The sequence below is a fragment of the Trachinotus anak genome, unplaced genomic scaffold, assembly GCF_046630095.1.
Source record: "Trachinotus anak isolate AG129_WGS33_773 ecotype Australia unplaced genomic scaffold, CSIRO_AGI_Tana_v1 ptg000003l, whole genome shotgun sequence".
Lineage (NCBI taxonomy): Eukaryota > Metazoa > Chordata > Actinopteri > Carangiformes > Carangidae > Trachinotus > Trachinotus anak.
In genome coordinates, this window is record NW_027273854.1 from 8,964,171 (window position 1) to 8,992,005 (window position 27,835).

General features: G+C 41.0%; 1 protein-coding gene across 4 annotated transcripts; it reads right to left on the reverse strand.

Moving 5' to 3' along the window:
- Positions 1 to 27,673, reverse strand: pbx4 (pre-B-cell leukemia transcription factor 4). Of its 4 annotated transcripts, none has more exons than XM_071472271.1 (10): positions 27,534 to 27,551; positions 26,924 to 27,106; positions 24,471 to 24,584; positions 22,760 to 22,833; positions 9,834 to 10,078; positions 8,967 to 9,157; positions 8,660 to 8,795; positions 8,318 to 8,474; positions 4,775 to 4,861; positions 1 to 3,593 (listed from the first exon to the last, which is right to left on the reverse strand). In XM_071472271.1, the coding sequence occupies exons 2-9, from the start codon at positions 27,103 to 27,105 to the stop codon at positions 4,818 to 4,820; spliced, it is 1,143 nt and encodes a 380-aa protein (XP_071328372.1). In that variant the 5' UTR covers position 27,106; positions 27,534 to 27,551; the 3' UTR covers positions 1 to 3,593; positions 4,775 to 4,817. The 4 variants fall into 4 exon arrangements, with proteins under 4 accessions (XP_071328372.1, XP_071328361.1, XP_071328381.1 ...); XM_071472260.1 differs by lacking the exon at positions 27,534 to 27,551 and adding an exon at positions 27,217 to 27,356; XM_071472291.1 differs by lacking the exon at positions 27,534 to 27,551 and adding an exon at positions 5,843 to 5,946 and having other exon boundaries at positions 121 to 3,593; positions 26,924 to 27,242.
- Between the last annotated feature and the right edge of the window lie 162 nt (positions 27,674 to 27,835).

Here is a 27,835-nt window from a genome sequence, read left to right on the forward strand (position 1 = left end):
GATGGTGCAATCTCTCCTTTTATTACATTTGACTATCACAAGAGCATTTGTGACAAATTATAAAATGAAACACTCCTAAAATCTGAAATCAAATACTGAAAGAAAAAAAAAAAAAAAAAATCACACTAAATCATTTTATTAATTTTCTAATAAGAACACTACAATTTGTCATATTCTTCCTTTTGTTTTACTCTTTCTAGAACAATTCTAAAGTTGAGGTATAAAAGGAGTTCATACAGACTCACAAGTCTGAAAACAGTGGGGGTTATATACAAGAGAAATGGAAAGACAGAGGTAGAGAGAGGGGTAAATACAAGGGAAAGAGGGGAGATACAAATATACTAAGAAAAACAAAGAAATCAAAATGGTTTAAGGAGACATTTGATGCTGTGGAAGTCATTTAGTCACTTGCAGAATCCAAACAAGATTTACACGTGATCGACAACACCAAGTAAAAGTAACTTCTGAACTTTAGAAGTGCAGTTGCTGTCGCTCCTGTTACACCATATTGACTGACACACTGTCTGTGTGTTAAGACATTTTTTGCTATAATGGAGTCATGCATGATGTCTCAACCAGTGCACACCATGCACTTACACATGAAAGGCTAGTTCTCTTCCTGTTTCAGTGAAACAAGAATTTGGTAATTTAAAGTAAATTGACATTTAGCTGTTAGTCAAATTAATGTGGGATTAATTTTCCCACACAACAGGCGACATCTGCACCATTACATTTAGCTGTGATGGGCTGACAAATCTGAAGCTCCATGATCTTGAATTTAACAGCGGTCTATGTAACTTAGTCAAGTTCATTTCTGATTTCATGGACTAATTTGAGCAGCATTCAAACAAGATTTAGTATTGAATTAGGCACAAAAGTGGGTGAATATTTGGAAAAGTGACGTACAACTGAGGGAGTGAGGGAAATGTTCAGAAATGGTGGCGGAATCAGACAAGATGGGTGTCCAGGGATTAGCATATACCAAATAAAATATACCAAATAATGTCCATTGCAGAACCTCAATTGATACAATTATCTTTCCACAGCACCAAATGTTACACCTCTAAACCATACATTGCCACCCGGTTATGTAACAAAAGACCTAAATAATATTCAAAGTTGATACAGAGTTATCGTGAATTCTGTGGCACAAAGGCCAAATAAAACTGGCATCTCAACCAAACATCAAAGTTTATAAAAGAAAAAAAAAAAAAAAAAAATACTGAAACATTACACAAACTGTACAGTGACATCCATTACAACAGGTAGAAAAAGGGGAAGGGGCATGATAATTTGGTGTGGTGATAACGTTATTCATAAGATACAGTCGTATGAACTGCGATGAGTAACAAAACAAGTAATTCAATGTGGGATATCACATGTGACCAGCTTACAAGCTCGAGTTTTGTTCTGTAACATATGGTTCAACAAAGTCTTGACTGACACTTAAATATTCATAAGGCTTTACCTTACTATCAAAATGCTTTGTTATTCACATAACAGTTAATGTATAAAATAGTTCCAAAGAATGAAAATCCCCAAAAATGCTGCAGGTTTGTCTTAAACACAAGTTATTTGTTTTACTGCACCCAGTGCTGCCTCTTTTTTTGGTAACAGAGGAGAGAGAAGCCCTTGCCCAATTGGCCATAGAAATAAAAACAAATAGTTGTGGTTTTACCAGAAGATATTAAAAGATGGGTAAAGGGAGAGCATAATTTCTATGCTCACAATCAAATTACAAGTCTGATATGACAGTCCTCACTCCACCCACCCTCCCATGAAGCCCCACAACAAAAAAACCCCAAAAATTAAATCAACTTGAGGCATGACAACACCACACAAGAGAGACACAGATACAAATATAATTCCCTCCTCGCCTCGAACTGAAAAGGTGGCTGTGCACCAACTTTAGAGACACAGAGTAGCATTATTACATTGCTGAACGTGGTATTTTTGGTTTTGGTACAACAGAAGGTTGTAGCGTGTTGCCTCGGGCTCACAAGTTTAAATGTTTCGTGATGGAGAGGAGATCTCAGTTGATCCCCATCTGGTGTTGTCATTGGCTGGTGGAAGCACCCAGTCTCTATAATGCTTACAAAGGTCAGAGGGCACCAGCCAGTTTGACTAAGACATCCCAAGAAGACTGTACACACGCCCACACAGAGACACACACATCATAGCAATACATGATGCACTTTTTCCTTTTTGGTCTGACTGTAATAATTATACCCTTTATTTTTTTGTTAATAAAAACAAAGCTAAAAACTCGGAAGGTTAAATGAAAACAATAATATCACGCCTAGAAGTCCTACATGCATGGAAGACAGTCACGTTTCTAAATTCATGTCACGTTTGTCCCAATAACACATCAATGCCCCACAATCTTTCCGCCCTTCTCCTAACGTCATTTAGATGCTTTATTGAGCTCATTTTTGGTGGTGGCTGGTGCATTCTTGGTGAAACAGCATTAGAAAATAGCCTACAATCAAATAAACTAGTGGACAGAAAGCAAGAAGTAAAGTCTACAAGCCATCTACCAGCACCCTCTATTGGTTAGCAACAAAAAGGGCTATTAGTTACATCCACTCAACCAAAGATATTCTCCTCTCTCTGCCCTTTCATCCTCTTCTCGCCAGCCCTATTATCACCTGTCCTGCCTGGTTTAGAACAGTGATCCCCTTAACTACCCTTTTACAGGTAGAGACACCCATAACAAGGATGCTAACTTTTGTGCTTGACACATCTTTTATGTCAGCTTACTATGAAAACGACTGTAAAGTTGTAGGGTGTGTGTTATGGAAGAGGGTCGCATGCACCTTTGCGCATGTCTCAATTATTCACTTTGAAATCTCCAACAGAATGAAATATCAAGCCGTAAGGACTGGAAGATACAACAGCGTCTTGTGTAGAGTTGGCAGAGGGTGATCTCGGAGGAACAGATGTGTTGACAACTACTGGGGCAGCACTTTGGTACGAGCAAGGTGAGCAGAGCTCCCTGGTGATCTGTATCAACAGTTTGGCTGTCAAACGCCAAGGCTTCAAGAGATACAGGCAATCACACACAGTTTTCCAAAGCAAAGGGTTGAGTGCAGAGGTCAACAGCACATGGACAAGCTGTGTGAGTACTGTGTGAAGTTAACGTGCATATACACATAATGTACAGACATCATGATCATCTACACAGCTGGGTCAGTGGTTTTCAAAAAGTCCGTGATAGTAAAGATGTTTCCTATCTGTCTCGGTATCAGTAAGCTCCATTCTACTTTCATTCTGAGTTATGGAGCTTCGAGCATTGAAGTGGAGCTTTGGGGTGGAGGGAGAACTCCTCCTAACTATTGTTCGGCTGTCCTGTGTTCCAGCACAGTGTGTGTTTATGAAATGCACATACAGCCTTGTGTGGCTGTCTAGTTGAGAGACGAGGGGATATTGAAAAATGGGGACAGAGGATGGTAGTCAGAGCAGACCACAGTGGGAATGAAGTTATGGCAGAGAGAGCCACTGGATCAGTTGGAGGTGTCGGAGTGGACGCTGCCAGGAGGACCGGGAGGGGAGGTGACCGAGGGGGGGTTGGTGGTGTCCTGCCAGCTGTTAGCCTGCAGACAGACAGGGAAGAGAGAACTGAGCAAGAAGAGGGTAGTGAAAATGAAATTATGCAGCCTCAATATAGCTTACTGGTTGCAGACAAAATACTGTTCATTCTAACAACTACCTATCTCATAAAACATAATCACAGCTTCCTGACTGACTGACATAAACTGTGTCTCGCCTAGAAAATGGACACGAGAAGGTGGTGGTAGCAGGAGGCCGTGACAAAAAAACAGAAACATTGTTTGAGCTGACGCCGATGTATTAAAATTGCCAAGTAGGCGATCTGTGATCATCGTGACAGTTTTTATGGTTTTAACTCCGTATCACTATCTTATCATTATCTTATACGAAAACAGGCTAGAATTCTCATGAAAGACAGATCTTATCGTTTAATGCAGTCTATAAATCAACTGCTCAGACTTAACTGTTGGGTTTGGTAATTGTTGACTACATTTGTAGGGGGCTGTAGAGCAAGGCCTGGCTCATCTCAAACAAACCTATTATTAGCCTGAAGTAATGAATTTCTGAATTAAACTAACTTATAACACAAAAATAGCTTCTTCCCATCTGCTATTAGCCTTATCAACAAGGCTAGAGAGCCCCACTGTTGCTGATCAATTGCACCAATCACCAGAAAAAATTCCTTGTATGTGAAAACATACTTGGCAATAAAACTGATTCTGATTCTGATTCTTATTTCCAAGCAAGAAGCAGCTATGAGTTTATTGCCACATCCCTCATCTTGTAAGACTTCTAGATGTTGATGGTTAAAACTTGCCTAAATTTGTATTTAAGTATTGATAGTTTTTCACATCTAGGTTACAACTACAACAGTTGTTTCAACATGCAGTTAAGATCTGCTTCACATTGACATATACATTTTTTTATAAAAATCATTACGTTTAACATATGTTAAACTCCTTCCAACCAAATTTATGCTAATGTAAATGTACACATCTTTACATATTTTGACCTGTAATTCACCAAATCAGTGCTTGTTGGATTTGATTTTCCTCTAGACGCCCACAAACATAACAAGAGGGGACAATTTCATTGTCCAGTGATTGCAATATTTCATCTACCTGAATTAATTTCAAGCAAACTGTGTAGAGCACATACTAGGCAGGTCTCCTGACATACTTATTTATCAGCTAAACCACAAGAGGGCCTTTAAGTCTCTACTCACATCCAGGCGATGAGGGGTGTAGAGGCCACTACCCGACAGCTCCTCATAGCCGCCCGTCAGGTGTGTAGCACGGTGCAGGGTATCCACCTGTCAGAGACAAAACACACCCACAAATTTCAACAGAAACTTCAGCACAACAAACTAAACAAATATTCATGGTACTGGCTGCTACTAATCAACCACAGACTTACACAGAGGAGAGACAGCATCCACAAACCTCTACTGCATGCATCGGAACCAATCAACTTCATGACTCTCCATTAAACTAATTAAACTACTTCTGCTCTATATGAAAAGACTACAACTGAAGCCGAAAGGCAGGTACTTTTTTTATTTTTTTATTTGGTAAATCACTGGACAATATGGCACAGCAGAAATCTGTGGATGGAACAACACAACTGTATGTCTATTACTAGACAACAATCACAAGGACACTTCAGTGTGAGGAAATTTCTCTGTCTATACATGTAAAGTGAATGTATGGAGATATGGGATGGAGGAATATTTGGACGGGTGGGGAAAAAACACAAAAAAAAAAAAGGCAGGAGGCTGTTTGAAGGGTTCAAGGTGCATGACAACCTACAGAGTGAGAAACTGTCCATTAACCAGAGGGTTTGCTGGTTCAAACCCCAGTCCTGATTTATGGGAATATTCCACACAGATCTACACTGATAACTACAACAGTGCTAAGGAAGGCTGTGATGCCCCTAACCTGGTCTAGGGGTTCGGCAGTGAAGCTGATTCTGTGCTCTCTTAAGAAATACATATGGGCATGTAATTATAGAGGAATATGCAACATTTAAAATTTAAAAAGCCTAAAACAAACAGACACTATTCCTCTTGAGTGAAGCCAGAAGCTCTTCAGGGCTCACTGTGCAGAGCAAAGAAAGGTCAGTTTGTGTGTGCTTTTGTCTGGGAAGGAGTTGACGGGGTCAAAGGTAAAGTCAGGAAGGGATCTGAGAAGAGGTCGAGGTCAAAAGGAGCTATGCTAAGGTTGGGCATCCAAGGATTCTGGGTGGCTGGGTTAACGGCATTGAGGTCAGCTCTGCAGCTGTCCTCAGTGCATACCTGCGGCTGTAGAGAGGGGGCGATGTTGAGACCCTCCCCGTTGAGAGAACGCAAGCTGAGGTAGGCGTCGCCTGTGTGAGACAAACTGTATGACCCTGGTGACCCTGCAGGCAATATATATAGCCAATATCCAATCAGACCCGCCACAGTGCCATGGGGTCAAAAGGTCACCACCGGTCATGAACATTGACTAACAGCACTAACTTAATAACCACCTTCAATATGAAGGTCACTGTTCTCAGCCATCTTAGTCTGAACAGGCCAAGATTAAAGCATAGACTCTCTTCAGCATACATATGCATCAGCTGCACACACCAACTTTTGTGTGCCAGTTAGAAAATAAAACCATAAAAAACAGACGTCTATGCAATTCCAGTATTTAGAAACACGCATTTACAGCTGCAAAAAACATTTTGTTGAAAGTAATTTTGGCCTTTTTGACTGAGCCACCCTTCTGTGCAAATTATAGATTGAGCTTTTGATAGCAACTTAGTGTTAGTGGAACATCCTTCTGTCATAGTGGGCTACAATGCAGTAGAGGGAAGGTGGAGTGGGGCAGTCGGCAGTAGGTTGCCACTTTTAGGATGTTTAAAGGTTATACTATACTTAAAATATTAACAGTTCTGACATCATCCAGTCTCTCCCATACAGCTTCATGTCCCACCTTTAAGTTAAGTCACTCTAAAAGTCCGTAACAACCATCTGGTCACCATTTATTTTAAGCACACTGAAACTGCAAAACGGGAACTGAGTAAATGAATCAAAACATCCGAATGATCACCTACCTGGTCCATTCAGCTTCCTTAGCAAATTGGGGTAACCATATTATTACTATGTGCTGTGTGTTGCATAATTGTACTAACTTACTCAAATAACAAAAGCAATTTAACAAGCAAATAAATAAATCATGGGATGATTGTCAGAAATAAAATATGAGAGATGGGTAGAAAATACTCGATGTTTACATAAAGCCAGTCCCTCCCCCGATATCCCTGAGTATCACAACAGTCCCAAGTTATATTCGAGTTTTGCAAATATGGAATGTTAGACAAGCATTAAGCACTAAGCACACAAAACATAGCACAAGATGAATGCAAATCTTGGCTGTCAGACAAGTTAACACCAAGGCTGCCCACATTGCACAAACCAAACGAGCAACAACTTTAGGGATTTAACATTTAAAAGAAATGTGTGACTTTTTTACATATGGGAATGAAGTCTAGAAAAAATATGGCTGGGAAATATAATACAGTCATTTGCTTTCTTGTAAAAATAATGGAGATTAGGTAGGCCATCCTAGAAATAAAACTATGCCTTCCAAGAGAAAAAACTAAATACCTGACAATTCTGCATATTGCTGTTATTATTGATTTTATGAGTCTTAATTTGCTTCTTTATTAGATTTCAAATGCCTTATTAGATGTCATAATTGAAAGGACAATTTATATTCACCGAGCACTTTTTTGGGAACACCAGTACACCTGCTTATTCATGCAGTTATCCAATTAGCTAATGATGTGGCAGCAGTGAATATAATGCAGACAGGTCAGCACCTTTAGTTAATGTTCACATCAAACATCAGAATGAGGGAAAAAAAAAAAAAAAAGTGATTTCAGTGACTTTGACTGTGGCATGATTGATGGTGCCAGACGGGCTGGTTTGAGTATTTCTGAAAATGCTTATCTCCTGGGATTTTCACACACAACAGTCTCTAGAGGTTTTACTCAGAATGGTGTGAAAAACAAAGGAAAAATAGCCAGTGAGCAGCAGTTCTAGAGACAGAAATGTCTTGTGGATGAGAGAGGTCAGAGTGGTTGGAGCTGACAGAAAGGCTCTGGTAACTCAGATAACCATTCTTTCCAACTAGAGAGTAGAAAAGTATCTCAGATTACACAACACATCAAACCTTGAGGTGAATGGGCTACAATAGCAGAAGACAATGTCAGGTCCTGCACCTGTCAGCCAAATACAGAAATCCGAGGCTGCAGTGGGCACAAGCTCACCAAAACTGGACAGTTGAAGACGGGAAAAACAGAGCCCGGTCTGATGAACCTTGATTTTTGCTGAGAAATTGTTACCCAGTATTAGTATGGTGTTCCGGATAAAGCGCTGGGTGAGTGTATGCAGCCAGAATGTAACAGTGGACACTTAGTTGGCTTGCTGAAGCTGTACTGGATGAGTCAAGACTGTGTCTAGGTTTTGGATTACATACAGATGAAAATGATGTTTTACCAATGATTTTATACAAAATAAATAGGATTATTTCACACGGTTCTGAACAGACATATATCTGAAAGCACATTTGTTGTGCAGCGTGGGTTCTCCTTTTAACAATCAAGTCAACAAATGATGCAGCCATTGTGTGATTCAGTCAGGTTATGTTTTGTGTAAAAACGCAAGTGTGTGTAGGGGAACTGAAGCCTGTAAATGAGAAGTGGCGGGGCTTGTGGAAGGATGAGATGGAGCACGTGGTACCTGAGTTGGGCGTTGCTGGAGAGTTAGCCTGGCTAGCCTGCGCCGACACATTGGCAGCATCCACCGCTGTTTTAACTGCGTAGAGGTTCGCTTCCTCCTGGAACTTACCAATGTTCTTCTTGTAGCGTATTCTCTTGTTGCCAAACCAATTAGAGACCTAAGGGACAGATGGATGTCAGATACTCGAATGCAGTGATTCTTTTAGCACTGAGGTTGCTATAAAGTATGTAATGACACTGATACAGAGAAAGGTGATCCGGTCACCCAAAATCACCTCAGCTTCCGCAAAAACAGTTAAGTTTCCTTTTATTGTCCTGGATAATAGCAGTGTAAGCAATTCACCTGAGACACAGTGATCCCACACTTTTTGGCCAGTTCCTCCTTGGCTTCCTCACTAGGGTAAGGGTTAGATAGGTGGGAGTAGAAATACTCGTTCAGCACTTCTGTCGCTTGCTTGTTGAAATTGCGCCTCTTGCGTCTGACACACACAGAAAACAAAAATTATGACCCAAGTGCTTGGAAGGTACATGTCTGACACCAAGTCAGTTGTGCTTCAGCCCTCAAGACAATAACCAATCATTTAACACACACACACACACACACACACACACACACACAGGAAATACCAGCCAGACACACACAGACAGACCTGGCGTCAAGGAAGCGTGAGCGGAGAATCATGACGGCCTCGCAGGTGCTCTGTTTGAGCTGCATCTGAATGGAGCTGAACTTGCGGTGGATGATGGCCACCATGCGCTCAATCTCCTTGGGAGAGATGGGTCGTGTGCGAGACTGCTCTCTCAGCAGGTTCATTACATGGTTGGTGAACTCACTGCAGGCCTGGACCGAGGATAGAGAGACAGAGGGAGAGAAAGGGGTTGAATGCCATTGTAAAAAGATAGTCCCAGCACAGATTCTATCCAGTGCCATGACATGTGATGATGACGTGTAGGCCTTGGCTCTCTGACTTCTCTGTCGATCAGATGCTCCGTCAAAGAAACATACACAAATATTAGAATATTTGGTTTGTGACTGACAGAGTCTGCAGTAGCAGTTCTCAAACCTATAATCAGTGAAACACCAGGAAAGGGTGCCAGAAATGTGCAGCCAAGAATGTGCAGAGCCAAATACCAAAAGCCACGGTCCTTGACAAAACATAATCTCAATGTCAATTTAATCCAAATATGAACATGTTGTGTTTAACAAAATGTATAAGTGAATTTTCATGAATTCATTTCATTAATCTAAATAAAACAAAACATGGAAAAAGAAGTCATCAGTCTCATAATGCATTGTTGGAATTCAATTGTTCGGGTCACATCCTAACAGTAAACTGTTTGCTGTACATTTCCTTTTATTTTGCACAAAATGAATGTTACCACACCCAGGTTATGAAGAATGGAGTTCCTGACTAACTAAATGACTTTTATTAATTTCATTATAACATGTTAATATAATATATAATATGTGTGTGTATAGAAGAATGTTCAGACATTTAAGCCTGCTAAGCCCTCACCTGCTCATACTTCTCCAGCTCAGAATGATATATCTGGCGGATCTGGGCGAGCTTGGCTCTGTAGTCGGAGTGTTCGATGCTGCTGTCGGTGGGTGAGCCCCCTGCTGCTGCTGCAGCTGCAGCCGCTGCAGCCGATCCTCCGCCCTTCTCTGGACCTGACACACCCTCTGCTAGCAGCATGTTGTCCAACCGCATGATCTGGGGATCTGGGGGGTCCTCCTCCTGTACACCTCGTATACTCAGCACTGAAGAGGAGAGGACAGAAAGCATATGAGTTAGGCAGGCAAAGTTGTATTTTTAGTTAGTTTAGAAAAAAAATCCCTGTTTTTTTTGTAGCCTCTCCAGGCCAGAACATCCTTCTAGGGCTGAGAAAACCTGTTGGTTAAAAAGTTTTTGAAAACTGACAGACCATGCATATCAGTTGAGTTTCCCCCCTGAGTCATTGCAATGAGCTCCTGGGTGAATTCTCAATGAGCCTGAGCTTCATCTACATGAACAGCAGAGGGCAGTGTGGCCCCTCAGTGGCAACCTGCCAGAGAAAAGGGCATGAGGCATGGGACCAGTAATGGGAGTGCATGTGCTGTCACTATGAGCCCCAGTGGCCATAAGTATAGTTATCAGTCGCTGCTCTCCACCACTGTATTATGCCAGGACCTCTGTCAGCCTGCAGCCATGCTCTCATCTCTCTCTCTTTCACACATACACACACTCCCTCACAGATACCACTTTGTTACAGAAAAGTTTTAAGTACAGACAGCCATCTTTTCTTCAAAGCCTAAAGCTTTTAACTCTTAACTAAATTCCCTCTTGCCCCTTTTGCTTCTCAATCATTCAACTTCAGAAAGTAAGAGAAGAAACTTGTATAAGACTTCAGTGTCTTGGGCACCTTAATTGTAAACAGTAAGTATGTATGAAACATGGTCATTATGGCACCAATAAACTGAAATGTAAAATAATTGTGGAGGAAAGATAAACTGTAAAGTGGCTTGGCATAAATTTAACTTTTATTGCATTTATTCAAAGCCATTTTTAATGTTAATTAGAAAAAGTACAGCACATTAGGGCTTGAATAATTAATCAGCTCATTTGATTAATCAAATTAGGCAACCAACAGAAAATTAAACAGGAGCTATTTTGATAACTGATTAATTGTTTCCTATATTTTTCAAGAAAATTATAAAATAAACAAATAAATACATATATGAATAAACATTCACAAGATCCAGTTCTTCAAATATAGACACTCCCTAATTTTCTCAACTTGATAAACCTCTACAAACTGAATATCTGTGGGTTTTGGACTTATGGTCCAATCAAGCAATTTGAATCACCGGGTGTCACCTCCGGGCTCTGAGGAATGTGATGGGTATTTCTTTTTTCACTTTTTGAAATTTTGTATACTAAACAATTAATTAATTCATCAAGAAAATAAGATTTATTAATAATTAAGGTAATTGTTGATCGCAGCCCTAAAACACATGTCCACTTGCAGGGTACAAAAATGAAATCACTAGGATTATATTGCCAAATTAAAGCTTGAATAAAACATTGTAGTGTGTGTCTGTGTTATGAGACACATATAAACACAGTAGTATGCCCACATTTACGCTGGTCTTTGTAGCTGGAGACTAAAATGGAGGGGGTAAAAGCCAATTTAGACAGCAGTGAAACTAGACAGGATTCTGAAGGAGACAGACGCCAACAATATGGATGACAAGATTAATCCCAGTGGAAACTGGGTGGCGTTAGGCGCTTGTCCTCTTTAAGGATTACACTAGTTAGTCAAAGCTCATCATCAAAGGTTAGGGGGTTCATGAATTCACTCATTCAAAGCTTCTATTGTTAGCACAATTTACACAATCTTATGAGTCTTTATGTCAAAGTTTCTCTGTAGAGAGTCACGCTGAAAAACAAGTTTGCAGTCGTGGAGCAGTCAGAGCTCACAAATCAGTAGGGCTGTATTTGTAGGGATAACAGATGTGAAGGAAATGAGGACAAAAACAGTTTTACTTTAAGTTTCCAAGTGCTATGGAGCAGACGAGTTTTTGCTTTTTCAAACTTCATTTGATAAATGAGTCTGTTCCACCATTTAAGGCCTCTCGTAGCACAGTGTCCAACTTTCCCTCCCCCCTCCCCCTTTTTTTTTTCTTGTTCCTTCTTGCCTGTTTCTTTCCTTCTACTTAGGTCTCTTCTCTCTCCAAGGCACATTCCTGCTCTGCTGCTCCCCCATCTCAGGGCTCAGGAATGCAGCAGACCCAGCAGACTGAACTAATGACCCTGATTCGCCCATCTCTTTCCCTCCTCTTTTTCTCTACTTTCACATACAAACTCTGCACTTCTTAAGTAGACAACCTATAGCTAATTTAGTGATCAGGGACCATAAGTATTTGTTTTGTTCTAATACTATGTAGTCATGTGTGCAGTTGATCGTCAATGTCCATTCACTGAGAAGTACAACTGACCTACAGTGAACAGGGCAACTTGAAGCTTCTCACCTCTCCCCCTCCTTTTTGCCCCCACTCCTCATTATGGCCCCCAGCTGTAGCCTAATGCCCCTACATTCCCCTAATTACTCCAATTAAGCTGTGATTACCCACAATTGCACTCATGCACAGTCTAGTGGCCTAGTGGTATTATAGCAGCTGCTGAGATGAGTTAAGATACTGCACAGAAAAAGGACCATATGACATGGACACACATAAAAAGGAGTTGTCCAACCTCAAACCAGCCATGAGACCCCTGAAAAATACAGTTCATTATAAAAAAACCTACAGGTCTGAGAACGAGTTGGCTGTTTTACTCCAAAATCTAAGCAGTGTTTCCTTTAGATCAACTGGCTCCTGACATCACAGTTGGGCTGGTTCCATCACTGAGAGACTAAAATTCAGAGTGCTGTAAGAGATGATACTTAAATTCCCTTTTTTTTAAAATAGGAAGACATCTTAAGGCCTACAGCCTGTATGCACGGCTCTTAGAAATCACACCATTATGCACACGTTACCACCCTAGCTGAGCTGTGTGGCATTGAGAGACGAAGCGAGCAACACATACTATGAAATATTCAGGGTATCCAGCTGGGCTTTCACTGCATACATAATCATTCTCATTTCTGCACAGCCAATGTGGAAACGTTGTGCCGTGCAGACACAACACACAGTATATGAGGGAGTGCAGGTAAGGGTGAACAACCTAGCCACTAGTGTAGTGCTGTACATTAACTGTAATGCCTTCCACACATAGAAATAGATAAGACTTAAATGCAGTCAGTATATCATTGCTCAGCTCACAGCACAAGCTTTATCCTTGTCTGTCTTTTCCCTCACTAGCATCCCCCTTTTCACTCTGTCTCCCCCCAACACACATCCCCTCCCCCCTCTCCCTTTCAGCACACCCCCACCCACCTCCCCCAGTGCCCCCCCTCCCTCTGTTCTCCATTTCAGTCGAGTTCTCCATGTGAGCCGCAATCCCTCATGCTGTCAGCCCCCCCCCCTCTCCCTCTCTCTGTAGACAGACAGGATTAGCATTTTAATTGCATCAGCTCCCTTGGGTATTCTCAGCCTTTCACTGGGAGAGAGAGAGAAGGATAGAGAACGAAAAAAGGGGGGAAAAAAAGGTAAGGAGAGAGAGAGGGTAGAAGGAGAACCAAGGAGAATTGAAAAAAAGGAGTCACAGGAGAAGATATGTGTGCAAGAGAGGAAGAGGAAGAGACAGAGAGAGACAGAGAGAGAGGGAGAGAGAGAGAGGGAGGGAGGGAGAGAGAGGCTACAGGAATATACACAATCCAGAGTACAGACGTGCCAGAGAGCGAGCAAGCCAGAAAGAGAGAAAAGATAAGACTGTGAAAACATCAGTTTTTCCTTTCATTACAGAGAGAGAATGCAGATAAAGAGAATGGGCCATAGAAAGATGGTTTTAACAATGAAAATATGCTGCATGAATATGCAAATTTACCTCACAAAAACTGCAAAAATAAATCTCAACTGCAGCTCTGGAGATATGATAGGTAAACCGGTATATAAGAACTGTAGAAATACAGAACAGCACCTAGGCAATGCAAATGCAGCTTTGGAAAAAAATAAATGGGGCCAGTCTACCTATATTAAACAACTCTTCACTGTTTTACCTGAGACATTTCCACCCTTGAAAGCAAATATAAATTTGAATAGTAAATGACGAACAAACCTCTTCCTGAACCATGCACAACACTAAAGATGGGTGCTGAAACCCCCTCAGGTTGAATTTGGCTTTCAGGTGTCATGAACCATGGCTCTAGCCAGACAAATTTAGACAAAAATGTGCTTTAAGCAGAAGTTTGAAAAAAAAAAAAAAACCCAAACCTGACCAGACCTGACTTTTACATTTTCTAATTTTTTTTTTAATATAATTAGATTAGTTTGACGTCCACTATACAGAAAACAGAGATGAGTGCCATTAGAGAACAGAGTTTTGTCCTTGACCTTTAAATCCATGCAGTGAAACACAAATTTCACCTTCTTTATATCCAGTTAGTCACCCAGTAAGGTCTGTAGATGCAAATGTACATGCTTATATCATGATTAGCAGTCTTCACTAATTTCGACAGGAGCCGTGATACCAATGGCTCTTTCTTTACAAAATCATATTTTGTAGCAATTGATTAATATCAACTTTCACAAACGAGTTCCTCTGTGCATATAGGATTTTGATTTACCATGCCATTCTGGTAGAATATGGGTTGCTCAAAAAGTGCTTGGGTGAATAAAATGTTGCCTTGAGCGAGCTGTAGAATATGGCATTAAAACTGAAGAACCCGCATTAAAAATGAATAATATCCCTGATGGGCTTTTTGCCAAATGGATATTGGGAAAAGGTGTATTTCTACTTCAAATGCAACATAAAAACAGTGTACCTCATTCTTCTAAAAGGGTGTTTTTTGTGGAGTACAGTCAACTTAATGAGCCCAATCCATATGTCCCTTCCTACTTTAAGCAGCTCACGCTAATCAGCATCTGTTTGGGTAGTTCACCAGAGTCCTGTTGAATACAGCCCCCCACTCTGACTGACTCACACACACACACACACACACACACACACACACACACACACACACACACACACACACACACACACACACACGCACACGCACATAAACGAGAAAGAGAGAGAGAGAGAGAGGGGTAAGCATTCAGAGTAAACAGTGTGGTCTGATTAAGGTGTGAATTGGAGAACTCACACCTTGGGCAAACACAACACTTCAGTTCAACACATCATCAATCAGCCCTTAATTAACTAAAGAGAAAGGCTTGGACACTCAAGCGATGACTACGTGTACCCTCCTTGAATGGTCACACACAAACACACTGCCACACACACAAGCTCTAATGAGGGACAGATCAATTGGTGTTGTCACATAATCTGCTCAAATAGAAGCAAATACAGGATCTACGATATATTTTCCCTATACCTATCATTTATATGAACTGTTTGCAAATTCCCTGTGAGCCATTCCAATAGTATTTTCAGGTCAAAAGTAAATAAACCTGAAAAACAAATTAAATCAGTGAATCAAAGCTATATCTAAGTTTTAAAAGTTATTGAAAAGTCTGAAATGGAAAATATATTTTCAATAATAAAAGTAAGAACATACCACCTCCATAAGGACTAAACTGCTGCACATTATACCAAACAGAGTTTTGAATAATTTTTTAATTTAAAAATTGCTTTAAAACCCATCAGCCACACTCAGGAAATATTTTTCCGAGGTTCACATACTTCACAAACAAGAAAAAAAATTGCAACAGGGCCCATAAAATATAAAAAGAGCAATTAGGTGTGAGCCAAGTCTCTCTAATCATATCAAATGAAAATCCCATAAAATAAGACTGAAAACATACTCAAAACAAAGTCATATTTTGGGTCTTTGCATGGGTAAAGGACAAAAAGAAGTGAAACACTTAGTTTCAGTTGCTCAAGTGAGGGCTGGCTGACCAGCTAAGGTGGTTGAACTTTCAATCAGCCTTGTTTACTACCATAATGTCAACATAGTGCATATTTTATTATGTGCGTTATTTCTGCTCCCACTTTGTTTAATTCTGTCAATGCTATCTGGATGAGCTTGCATGTCAAAAAGAAAACATGATTCAATTTGGAGCATACTGCCAGCCTTACTAGTAACACGAAGCACATAGATATTTCATTTTAATTAACTGAGCAATGTGAGATCTTTAATAAAGATACTTTAGTGTCAATAAGGGATAAGTGCTAAAAAAAAAAGTGATGTTTAAAAGCATAATGTAGGCACTGTTGAGCACATGTGACTAAATCCCTAACATAATATCCCTAGTCCAGTACAGTTCTGCACACAGAGAAAGACAGAGACATGGAAGAAAGAATTTGAAATGTCACAGGAGGAAGAGGAGGATGATGAAGAGCACCTAAGCAGGAGGCTTGTTATAGCACTGCTAGGATCTTCCCCCAGTCAACTCTCATCAGGCCAGCTGCCTCCTGTGCTCATTAGCACAGACTCTTAAGGAGCTCCTAAAGACTTTGTGAAAAATGAACGCTCATTTGAGAGGTCGTTAATTTGCACTGTTATGCAAATTAGGTGGCAATTAAGCGATAGATCAGAAGAGCAGTGCCCATTTATAACAAGTGAACAAGCATTATGACACAGTCAGATGGTGCCAGAGAGAGCTGAGGCTACATGGTTAGTCTGCACAGGTCCAATGTACCAGTTTCGTGAGGAATAAAAATCACTGTGCCTATAATATGTATGGCTGGTCACGGCAACAATTTACCAGTGGTTTTATAGGAGGATATCCTTAACTGACTCTGCAAACATGTACACACATAAATGAGTGCACATATTTTAAATTTTTCTAAGGGATCAATTAAGTACATATCTATCTATCTATGTATATTACAAACTGATACTGAAACAAAAACTAATCAACCTCCCAAAATATAGCCTTGATCTAAATTAGTCAACAGTATTGATACATCAGGCCATCGATCTAGACTGATGAAGAGCTCAAGCTTATAAGGAGCATGGGTTTCCCAGTATCTATAATAACCCAATGCATACTGCTAATCTAAGGGTGGGCAGTAATCCCTCCCCCCTCCCTCCACCAGCCCTCATGTTTCCATCTCTCCCCTGCATTTATGACATGGTGTGAAATATACAAACATACTGTCTAGGACAGCAACGTGCAGTACTGCAGAGGGGTGGAAGGCTCCCATCAATTGTAATTAATCCTTAATTAGTCAGGATTAGGAGCTAGGCTCCGACACACTCCCACCCCACCACCACCAAACTAATGCAATCCAGCTGAGACCACATTTACATATCTTTAATTAAAGAGACGCCAGTTTCCTTTAAGTGCAAAGCCTAAAATCAGTGTGAGAGGCATCCATGCTGAGAGGGGGGACAGAGGAGGATGAAGAGGTAGGACTTTGTCTTGTGGGTGATCCTTGACCACTACTGATGGGTCACTCAGTATTTTCCTTGTTACTTTTTGATAAGGTGGGAATTTAAGGATTCAAAAATTTGTCATAAACATACAAAACATGGCGTCTTGACTATCATGTCACTCTGGCTGACTGAATTTCAGCAGTGCCTGTCACCAGTATGTGTGTGCCCACCTACTCAGTGTTGTGAATCGTATTTGCTGCCCTTTAATTTAAGTGCATCCAGTGAAATGCATAGAAAATTCATTTAATTTTCATTTTCTTTTCAATTTATTTATCTTTTTTTTTAACTCCCAACACAAGTTACAACTTTGAAGTGATTGGTTAAATGCTAGGTCAATATGTCAGTTGTGAGAGAGATAAGATATTATACCTGCACCAGAACAAACAATTTAGTACCATTTGTGCACTCAAACCTAATGTGGTAATGTTTACCCCGTGTTCTCAGCTCCTCTTCTACTAAACCCACTGTTTTGGCGTCAAAAGTGTAAACTGCATTTGCCAAATTGGATCAGACAAAAAAATCCTAGAGTGGGCGTTTGTCCTAATCTAACCATGCAATACAGTAACACAATTTATGCTATTAATGCCTGTCAACTAAAAACTAAAAGCTCTTATACCCAGCTGTACATTTCCTGCCACTCTGATCTCCCTGAAATGCCGAGTGACAGCACAGTCAAATCACTGCCCTTGGTGAATCCTGGCCAAAAATCATACTGCAGCAGTCTTAAAGGTGAACAATTCCACTGAGCTTTTCCCTTCCTACATCACACCCCCGACAGCAGTTCCCTTTGTCAATACGCAGAAGCCCAGTTCCTACAGGAATAATCCCACATGGGGAAATCAGTTGGCCCACACACCATTAGACCGAGGCTGAAGGTTGGGGTGCTCTGCCTCCCCGGTTTGAGTTGGGGGTGGGGGGTGGTGGTGTGTCTGTCAGGGCCAGGGGTCTGTGTGATATTAGCCGTCTGCCAATCTGGCTTGGGGAATGGACACCGAGTAATTACTCCTGCTCTTACTGCCTCATCAATCTCCCTGTATTGCTCCTGCCCCCCCCCCCCCCCCAAACACTCACTATCTTTTTTCATTCTCTTCTGCAAAGGAGCAAGGAAGAGAAAAAAAACAATTGACTGGCAGGACACCACAAAACAACAGAGATTTCTGAAAAGCCAATGAGATAATCCCACACTACTGCATAGGAAGTGCAATTATAAAACTGACCCTTCAAAATGTAAAACCAAGTGTACAGTATATTCTCATTTTAGACCCTAGAGACAGTAAAACCGAAAAGGCAGGTTTGGTAGATTCACGTGGGGTTGCATTTCTGCCAAAAACTATTTTTTATCTTGTTACTGCTTTTAATTTAAAAACGCACTGTATGCTTTCCCTCATAAAAATATAATAAAAGACTTCCCACAGGTTCCTAACAACTCATAAAATTTTATAGCTGTTCCAAATTGGGCTCTTTGAAAACTAATAATAATTAAGTTGCTTAAATGAGGCATGTGATTCACTAGACTTCACGTACTGTACTCTTGTCAAAGTTGGTGGAAAACAAACATCTAAATTAATCATGTGATGCTGAAAGGGGGTTTCCTAACAGAAATTGCATGCTACTAACTAATAACCTATGGTGTGTGATGTTTTCTTGTTAACTTTCATGCATGGCCTCTAAAATAAAAAGGTACACAAATTAAAACGAGATTTTTAAAGACTACAAAAGCCAAGTGTTTATTCTGGCTGTGAATTAACACATGGCACCATTGTGACTCTTAGTAGTGTTGCTTTCTTTTACTGTTTTTACAACTACAGCCATGCTGTAATTCAATTAACATGTAATTGGGGCCATTTGGTTGCTTAAATGGTATTGTAATGCATACAGATAACTTGAGCACTGTTAATACAGGTAAAGTGATAATTTGATTAGGGGACTAACATGGTCTACAACCCCAATAAGCTGATTTGACGTGTGTGTGTGTGTGTGTGTGATAAGCCATCATAAGTGAATGGGAAAATTTATTTCTATCAAATGTAGGCAGAAGTAGCACTGGAAAAAAACAAATCAAAGAAGGAGTTCATTGAGATTATGAAATTTTACCATTCATTCAGCTTGTCAAAAGATTAACAGCATGTGATGATGGGTTGTCAGCTAGCTTTGCAGTATACTAGTTAAGTGCTGTTGGCTCTGCTGTGAGACTTTGGTGCTTGTATGTGGTTAGGAAAATAAGAAACTTCCATCCTACTTCCCTTGATGTCACAGTCAAATTAAACAAACATTCAAGGACTGATCTTAATTTACAACCAAATAATTAACTCATGATTTGGAGAATCAGGTAATGTATCTGCTCTAAAAAAAAAAAAAAAAATTCAAAATTTTAAAAAACCTCAAAATGTACATACAGGAGAGAGTGGGCCGTGGCCAAGGCAGACAGGAAATAACCGGTGCCCCAGACACATTGTTAGGACACTGGCATAACTGGGCACCTCACAGAGCAATCATCTGGCTCAAGTTAACATCACACTGGCTACAGGCCAAGAGGATGTCCTTGTTGTTAAACCCTCACTGTTGTTACATGGGATATATGTGCCATAGAAATGCCAGTGTGTAAACACATCCATATCATAGGAACAGTGACTGGCACATTGACTTTTCACAATAAGAGGTGACACAGAGCCAGCAATTTCAGTCTTAGATAGGATGCTAGCCAGTTTGGCACAATTTCTACACAGCCAACCAGCAGCATTATCCCACAGACTTGTTTATCAGACAGCTTATCAAGATGAGAGTGGCAAGTGTTGGGGTGTGGACTTGCCCATGTGAGGAAGAGCAGAAAGAGACTCATAGTTGCTTTTATTCCAATTGAAAAACTATTTTTATTTTCATTTAAAACTCATCCAAAAATAAACAACTGGGAATGTTCAGGCTTGAAAAAGAGGGATGTGAGCAGGGTGACAGAACAGAGTGAGTGACAGATTCACTGTCATGTGTAAAGCACAAGGAATGCATGAAAGTAAAGAGAAATGCCTCAAACATGCCCAAACTAAATGAAAAACTTCTGAGAGTAACTGCAGTGGCTTGTGAGAGATTTTGGCATAAGCTGTCCCATTGCACCAAGAGCTATTTTTACAGCAAATACCCATGAGAGTGAGGGAGAGGAGAACTGAGTTGAAGCAAAGCCACTGGCTCTCAACTTTGATCATTCCCCATCCAAGTGCTTTAATTTCTTTTTTGGAGTGTATCTTTAATAAGTATTAATAAGAATGAAATTTCATGCGGATGGAGGTCATGTTTAATGTGAGAGCTCAGGACAACACATGCACTGTTTTAAAATGGGGGGGGGGGGGGGTTTTGGGGTAGTGGTGGTGGGAGCGGGGGTACTGGCATTTGCGCAGAACATTTCCTTTACAATGAAAACAATCTAACCAACTGCAGCACTCAGAGGAATTCACCTCCCATCCCCCACACCCCACCTCCCCCTCCTCCACCACCACCATTACATTACCATATCAAAGCCCCGAGTTCAGAGCAAGACTTCTCTTTCAAGAATGGGAGCGAGGCGTAGGGAGGGAGGGGGAGAGGACAAGACCGAGGCAGCAGGAGTAGACCCAAGACCGAGTTTGCTTTTATCCCCGTTTGGTGTGTGCGTATTCGTGCAAGAGAGACAGAGTGTGCATGTGGGGGTGCCTACACAAGTGCATGTTTGTTAGTGAAAGAATACTGCAGAAAATCTGTGGAGATACTAGAGGACTACTGATTGGATCTTCCACACGCTGCACTGAAGAGAAGTCAATTCACATTCCAGAGGCACATAATGGGGCCTGCAGGGGGTCTGATGGAGTAGCAGAGAAATGCCAAAGCAGGTACACAGTGCAGTTAGGAGGGCACTATGTGGCAGATGGCTGGCAGGGTACAGGAAAAGCCAAAGATCTCTATATCTCATGGTTGGCATATTCTCTTCAACAACAAATCTATGTTACCGTTTCTCCATGACGTGTCTGTTTTTCTGCTCAGCTTACTGTACAAGTACTCACAGACCCTCTCTCTAGTTTGCTGAGAGACTAAATGTGAAAATCAAAGTGAATGGCATTAGGGTAAATAAGACCACTGGTTGCCTGGGAAACAGTGTACCCTGCCCCACTCACTCAAGCCTAGCCTTTACTTTTCTCCCATCACTGGAGAGCAATAATACATTATTGACAGAGGGCCACAACAGGCAGCAGTGCAGCATTTTCAAATTGCATTTGAACAAGAGAGGTTTGCTGTTAGAAGATACACAAGGAAAATGAAAGAAGAAAATCGCACAGAAAGACAAGAACTGAGAGAGAGACTGGCACAGGGACAGAATTCAAAAACCCACCCCATTCACGCTACCATAACCATCAATCTGCCATCCATCCCAGGCTTCCTCCTTTGAACCCCTCTAGAATCTGTCAGAGAGCTGACTAGAATAGCTAACAAGATGAGAATGAGCAGCATGTTTACTTTGAATAATTTTAAGAATCAGAGCAAATCAGAGATATTTACATACATATGTTGATAGTAATTTCTATAAGATCTGAATCTTATAGAAATTAAGTATTATATTATAGACCTGCAATTGAGTATTATTTGTTGACACAGTGTCACAATAGTTTCTTGTTGCTGTGCATGTTGTGTTTGGATGATCATTAATATGAACTGAAATATTCTCAATGCACAATTACCCAATATGGTAACCATTTGGTGTAGGTGTTTTAACAGTAGTGAAGGAAGAATCTCTTTGTACTGAAAAGGCCTAACAGTTTGACTGTAAAGCAATTACCCCTGTGGAGCGTTTCATATCTGTCTGCTGTAAACTAGCTGAGCATGACCTTTTGGTCAGGATCAGATTCGATTGTTTAATCTAATAATTTGGATATGACAGTTTGAAGTAGTGGTAGGTTTTTATTCCCCTGCCTTATATAGTTAATATTGCTGTAAAATTCTACCAACTGTAAGAGCCTGTTGGTTGCACAAAGTCACGTTAGTGTTTCTCATTTGAGAACTTTAAACTGATGAGAACTAAAAACTGTACATTTCTGTACTGGAAAACAAAACCAGATAATAAGGATGTGAACTCAACATGAGAAGAGTTGTCACGATGTTCTACGGCAAGTTCTGCTGTCTGTCTCAAGTTTCAAAGGCAACGATCCACTAAGATTAGTTTCAGCTGGTCAGTGTGAAGTCTGGACAGTGGCCAAAAATGTGTAGTTTCTATAATTACTAGGCAAAAAGAACAAACACTAATGCATATTTAGAATGATCTTGAACCAAAGCATACACAATACACAAGGTTAAATCAGTTTTGCAACGAATGTAATCAATAGAGTTCTCTGAGAGGCCAGTAACAAAGTAACTTCACGCTAGGGAAACTGGAGCAAAAGCACACTATATCTCAACAGTAGGTTACAACCTGTGCAAACTGGAGAACACAAAGAGAAAGAGTGAAGTAGAAACTCACCTGTCTTCTCTTTGATCTCACAGAGAACGCTGAAGAGGGCTGGTTTCATTCTGTGACAGTTCAGGGCATGCTTCCTGCAAGAGAGAGGAGGGAATAAGAGAGGCAGAGAGCGAGGAGGATTACGATAAACAGACCTCCATCTCAAGTCATTCCATGTCCTCTCCCATAAACAGGTAGTGGAGCTGTATGTATTATGCATACAGCATTTCAAGAGTGTAGTGCAACACAGCAGAACAGAGCCATGTTGTTTAAAGGCATTTTCAATGGCCAAATGCCTTTGTCAGTGCATAAACATCCCTGATGCGTCAATCTGAACCAGCAAGAGTAATGTTGTCATTTGGATGCTTTGCGCTGTGGGACAGGTAATGATGCCAAACCTCAAGGTCATCATTACTGAGCACCAGATTCCAGAGTTAATACACAGTAATCTAATTTCTACCTCTTACAGAAAGACTCCTTCCATGAAAGTAGATGGTAAGTTGATAGAGAGGATTAGGATTAAGTTGCAATTTTAATTTAATCAGAGACATTCTCTTTATTGCCAAACGGGCTAATAGCAATTAAAGGAGAAAAGGCAAAACTTCTACCATTCACTATAATCAAATCAGAACACCTAGGCAAAATGTCCAGCTAATACACATCCATGCACCCACACACACCCATACAACTTACAGCTTATTAAAACTTGTAAGGCTGTAATACTGTAGCAAAGCCCAACTCTAACACAACCTGAAATGACTTGACACCGTTGTCTCTACTTTTAACTACTGCGCTGACAATACACACTAATTACATCAAAGAGAGGAGTGTATTTGTAGCCGGGTGAAAAAGGAACTATATTTCAAAAGTCTCTTTTGTTTTGCATTCAGAAACATGTTGAACAACACACATAAATATATGTAACTAAGCATGCAATACATTAGACTACCCCTTGAAGCTCATAATGTTCCAATATTCTTGAGCTTGTCAGAAAAGTGTTGTTAAACTCTATAGTAACTTTGTTACTAGTTTCCAGTGCTGTTGTAATATTGCATAATCTTGTAAAACTGTGTCTGTCATTTTGTACACCTGCTGGAAAAAATTACTTTCAATGACTAGTCCTACAGATAAAGCAAACACAGGCATTTGGATGTGTTCTTTTGACACTTTTACACATCAACTTACATTATTTAGAGAACAAACTTGTTTCGATGGCAACAACTTTGATATGCAATTGGAAAAGTGCAACACAGATAAAGTTTAGGTGGGGGGAGAAAAAAAAAAAAAAAAAAAAAAACAACAGCATGAAGCCTCCATTTCTGATGAACATGATGAAGATGAAACAAGAAAAACCTGAAGATCACCCCGATTTAAAGCATTTCTTTTCCAAATAACATCACCAACAACACATTAAAAACAACCACAGATGAATATGATTTGGCTACACCTGACCTCAACACCAATTCCAGTTGTGAATGTCCATTGCAGTATTAATGGGGGGACTAAGGTGAACTAGCAAATTGAGCGCCTGCTGTATATGCCACGAACGACTGCCTTTCTGTGAGATTATGGAGGCAGTATGATGTACTGAGTTATGTGTCTAGCATTAAATGTGTCATTTTGTCCACCAATTCTGTCACTGCTGGATTTGAGTTGGGGGGAGGGCTGCCTTCAGCATGGAGGGTATGAGCAGGAGGGGGAGAAGGAGGTGCTCATGCGGTCCTGTACTGACCTGTGCTGGAAGTTGAGTGGCAGGCCACCCCCTGCCATGCCCCCCCCTGCTCTCCCTCCCTCTGTGGGGTCGTCTGATCCACCCCAATGCGCCGGCGATTCCTCTGGCCAGCATCTGAACATATGGCGACAGGGTGAGAGGATGAGGGCGGATGGTGCGCAGGAAGTGTACTCTGCAACACCGAGTTCTTGCGCTGACCTGACCACTCCCCATCCCAACACACTGCCACCCTGCACGACAAGGGCGCCATGCTCACGTGCGAGCCGCCTCACACATTAATTTGTAGATCATGACCGGGGGAAAGACTGATGTGTGGGAGACAAACCTGATCAGAGTTAAGTACGATGTTGATAAAAGATTGTACATTATAAGTCATACCAGCTGCTATATATTTGCACACCTATCCATAACAACAGGCTGCATGTTGTCATGAATCTGGTTATGTTTTGGCCTTTTACCTGATGTAAACCTGAGAGACAAATTAGCCAACAGCCATGGAATTGCCCACTTAGTGCAAGCTAGTCTGTCACCTAATGATAAATAAATACTGTGAAGAAAAATGAATATACTATCATCAAAATTGCTTTTATTGACTGTATACATATTTTGCATACAGCAGCATCGAGAACTTTAGCTGTGCATGACGCACAATTTGTATTAAGTCCACTGATCTACAGTAGGCTGCGTTCGTTTTAGTATTAATCCTGCACACATGTAGCATGAAGAGGACATGCACTGAGATGAGAGTTTAGATCAATACAAGCCTACAGCAAGGACACCTCTGGCACTTCCAAAGCAGCCACACCTTTAATTAGTTTTTCAGAACAGTCTGTTCACATCCAATAATAGGACTGCTACATGATTTCCGGTAATATAATTGCCCCCTTAAATCCAAACAATTGTAATAAACATTATTTGATAAACCATAATACATAATTGTGTAAAAGGTCAGCACAAATCATATGGTAAAGGAGAAAAAAAAGACTGGAAAAGGAAAATAAATCATGGACTGCAAGAAATATTCCCAAGCAAAAATATCTGCATTTGTCCATTAAGTGAGGCCTGATTAAGTCCTCAAACTTGTACTGGAGAAAATGTAATATCCCAATGTTCATAGGCTGCTGGTATAGCATCATCCCTCCCCCTCACCACCATCTCATTAATAGAAACTCGATTTGCGGACAGCTGCACTCGCGTACACATTATAGGAGAATTGATTGCACCCAGCACACAATGAAAAGGATGAACACCAGGGAGGGAGGGAGTGAAAGAGGAGTGAATTAATTAAGAGAACCAGGTGGTCAAATGTTGGGTGGAAAATCACTAGCTAATGACACATCACACTGTGGCCACAGTCTTGCAGTGGACGGTTGTCTATTGTTGAGATACTGACGCCTCATCTGAAACTGACCTTATGCTCCTTGAGCCACATGGCGAATGAGTGCGAGTCCGTCGCTCGGTGCAGTGCATATACCCTACAATAATGATTCGTAAAAAAAAAAAACAAAAAAAAAAAAACACCTCAACACAAACATTAAGTGATGAGTGATGTGAATGAACGACTGCTGTCGTCACTGGGCTGATACGTGGGGCAATTGAGTAATCCTTACCCTTACCTTAATTTATCCGCTCAGTTGCATTTCAGAGACTAATGTTATCGACAGTGGTTTGATGTAGAGGGGGGATATCAGAAACATGTTATTATGATTAAGCAAATCTAATTACGCACAGTCTAATTAGTAATATGTGAAGGATTTGGCAACATGACCAGAAGACCCAATTTAACTAAGTAATTACCAACTTGCAACACACGCACCATCTTAATAAGCATTTTGTATTTTGTTGACATACGTCTTGATAGTCTTAATGATTGGTGTCAAAGGGAAAATGGCGCCCCTAACTTTATATTGCCCTGTGAGCCAATGGGAAGATCAAAAACTGTCTTGAAATGCATAAAAGATTTGTTTTCTTTACGCAGGGGTTAATGAAACTGTTTTGTCAAGCCAAAAGCAGCTAACACGACAGTGTTGGAGAGTGGTTCTGTGGATTTCACACGGTTTCCACTGGCACAGACTCAACGGGGAGTTAAACTTTTTAATGTAACACCTCATTGATAAGCCAATTACGATTTGCGTTATCCTCGCATTTCAACCGAGTGAGCGTGTTTGCAATTACAGTCTGCAGCCGAGCACGGTTTGAATTAACAAAGAACCTCCTTTCAAAGTACACCAGCACTGTGGTGTGGCTGCACAAGTTATTCTGTCACTAAATGTGATGTTATTGGCTCAGCAGCGAAATACAACGTAACGTGAAGTGGCGTTAATGTTGCAATTACGCATTACCTTACGTGAAGGTTTCACACAAACGCTTGAGCCCTAAAGCAAAAGTAAGACACATACAGCGCACTTTAGCTTAGCTATCATGAGTGGAAAATGGCTCTTCGCCCGTCTTACCTGGCCTGTGCTTCGTCCAGGCTTTCGTCGGTGATGGCCATTATTTGCTGTAGAATATCCCCTATGTCTTGTTGAGGCTGACCGAGGGACTGCTGTTTCCTGACCGAGTCTGGGTCGACATCGGCTTGTGGTAGTCCACCGAGTCCGGTGAGACCCGTCATCATCCTGGTCTGGTCGTCCATACTTTCAAAGAAAACTCGCCGTTTTCCTCAGTCGAAGAATACACACAAATAGCTAGCCTGTTAGCTAGCCAGCAAAGTATTTTCTACGACAAATCATACAACAGTTCTTACCGTGCCCGACAGCGACGATTAGCAAACAGTTAAGGGTTGTTGTCATAAAACAAATCGCACGAACACGCTTTACATTTGCTTATGTTTTCCCCCCCTCAAGTCAATAAACGCGGCCAGGCTAACGTTAGCTAACCGCCGTGTGAAAAGCAGCTAGGTTAGTAGCTGTAGCCCAGCAGAAAAGCAGCAGGGACACACATGCACAGACTGTGTGAGCTTGCCAACAGCGCCTCGCACATTTTCGGGGAAAAAAAAAATTGTAAAAAAAACCGAAAAATACAACAGCGGACGAGCACTATTCTCTGAAAAATAAAACTCACCAATGCGATCGAGGAAAAAAAAAAAAGGAAATAAGACGTGAAAACAGCGACGAAGCTTTCGGATCGTCTCGCTCCCAATCAGAGCTCTCCTACCAAAACAGACTACGGTGGTTTGCCATTGTTGTTGATGTCGCGGGAGTATGTGGGATGTGCGGGGCTGCGCGAACCGTGTGCGTAGCGTTGACCATTGAACTCATAGCACCACAGAGCCTGCGGGTGGGTTCAATCAATCCTATAGAAAACACAGCTATTGATGCAGATACGTTTCCATATTAGCTGGCTTTATGGTAAAGAAAAAAACA

Excerpts from the sequence above, each read along its gene's own strand:
- pbx4 (XM_071472291.1), bottom strand. The coding sequence starts at position 27,105 with ATGGACGACCAGACCAGGATGATGACGGGTCTCACCGGACTCGGTGGA. Across the intron at positions 8,796-8,966 it reads TCACGCTTCCTTGACGCCAG|ACGCAAGAGGCGCAATTTCA; the intron begins GTCTGTCTGTGT and ends TGTGTGTGTCAG. Across the intron at positions 8,475-8,659 it reads GTGGGATCACTGTGTCTCAG|GTCTCTAATTGGTTTGGCAA; the intron begins GTGAATTGCTTA and ends TCTGTCCCTTAG.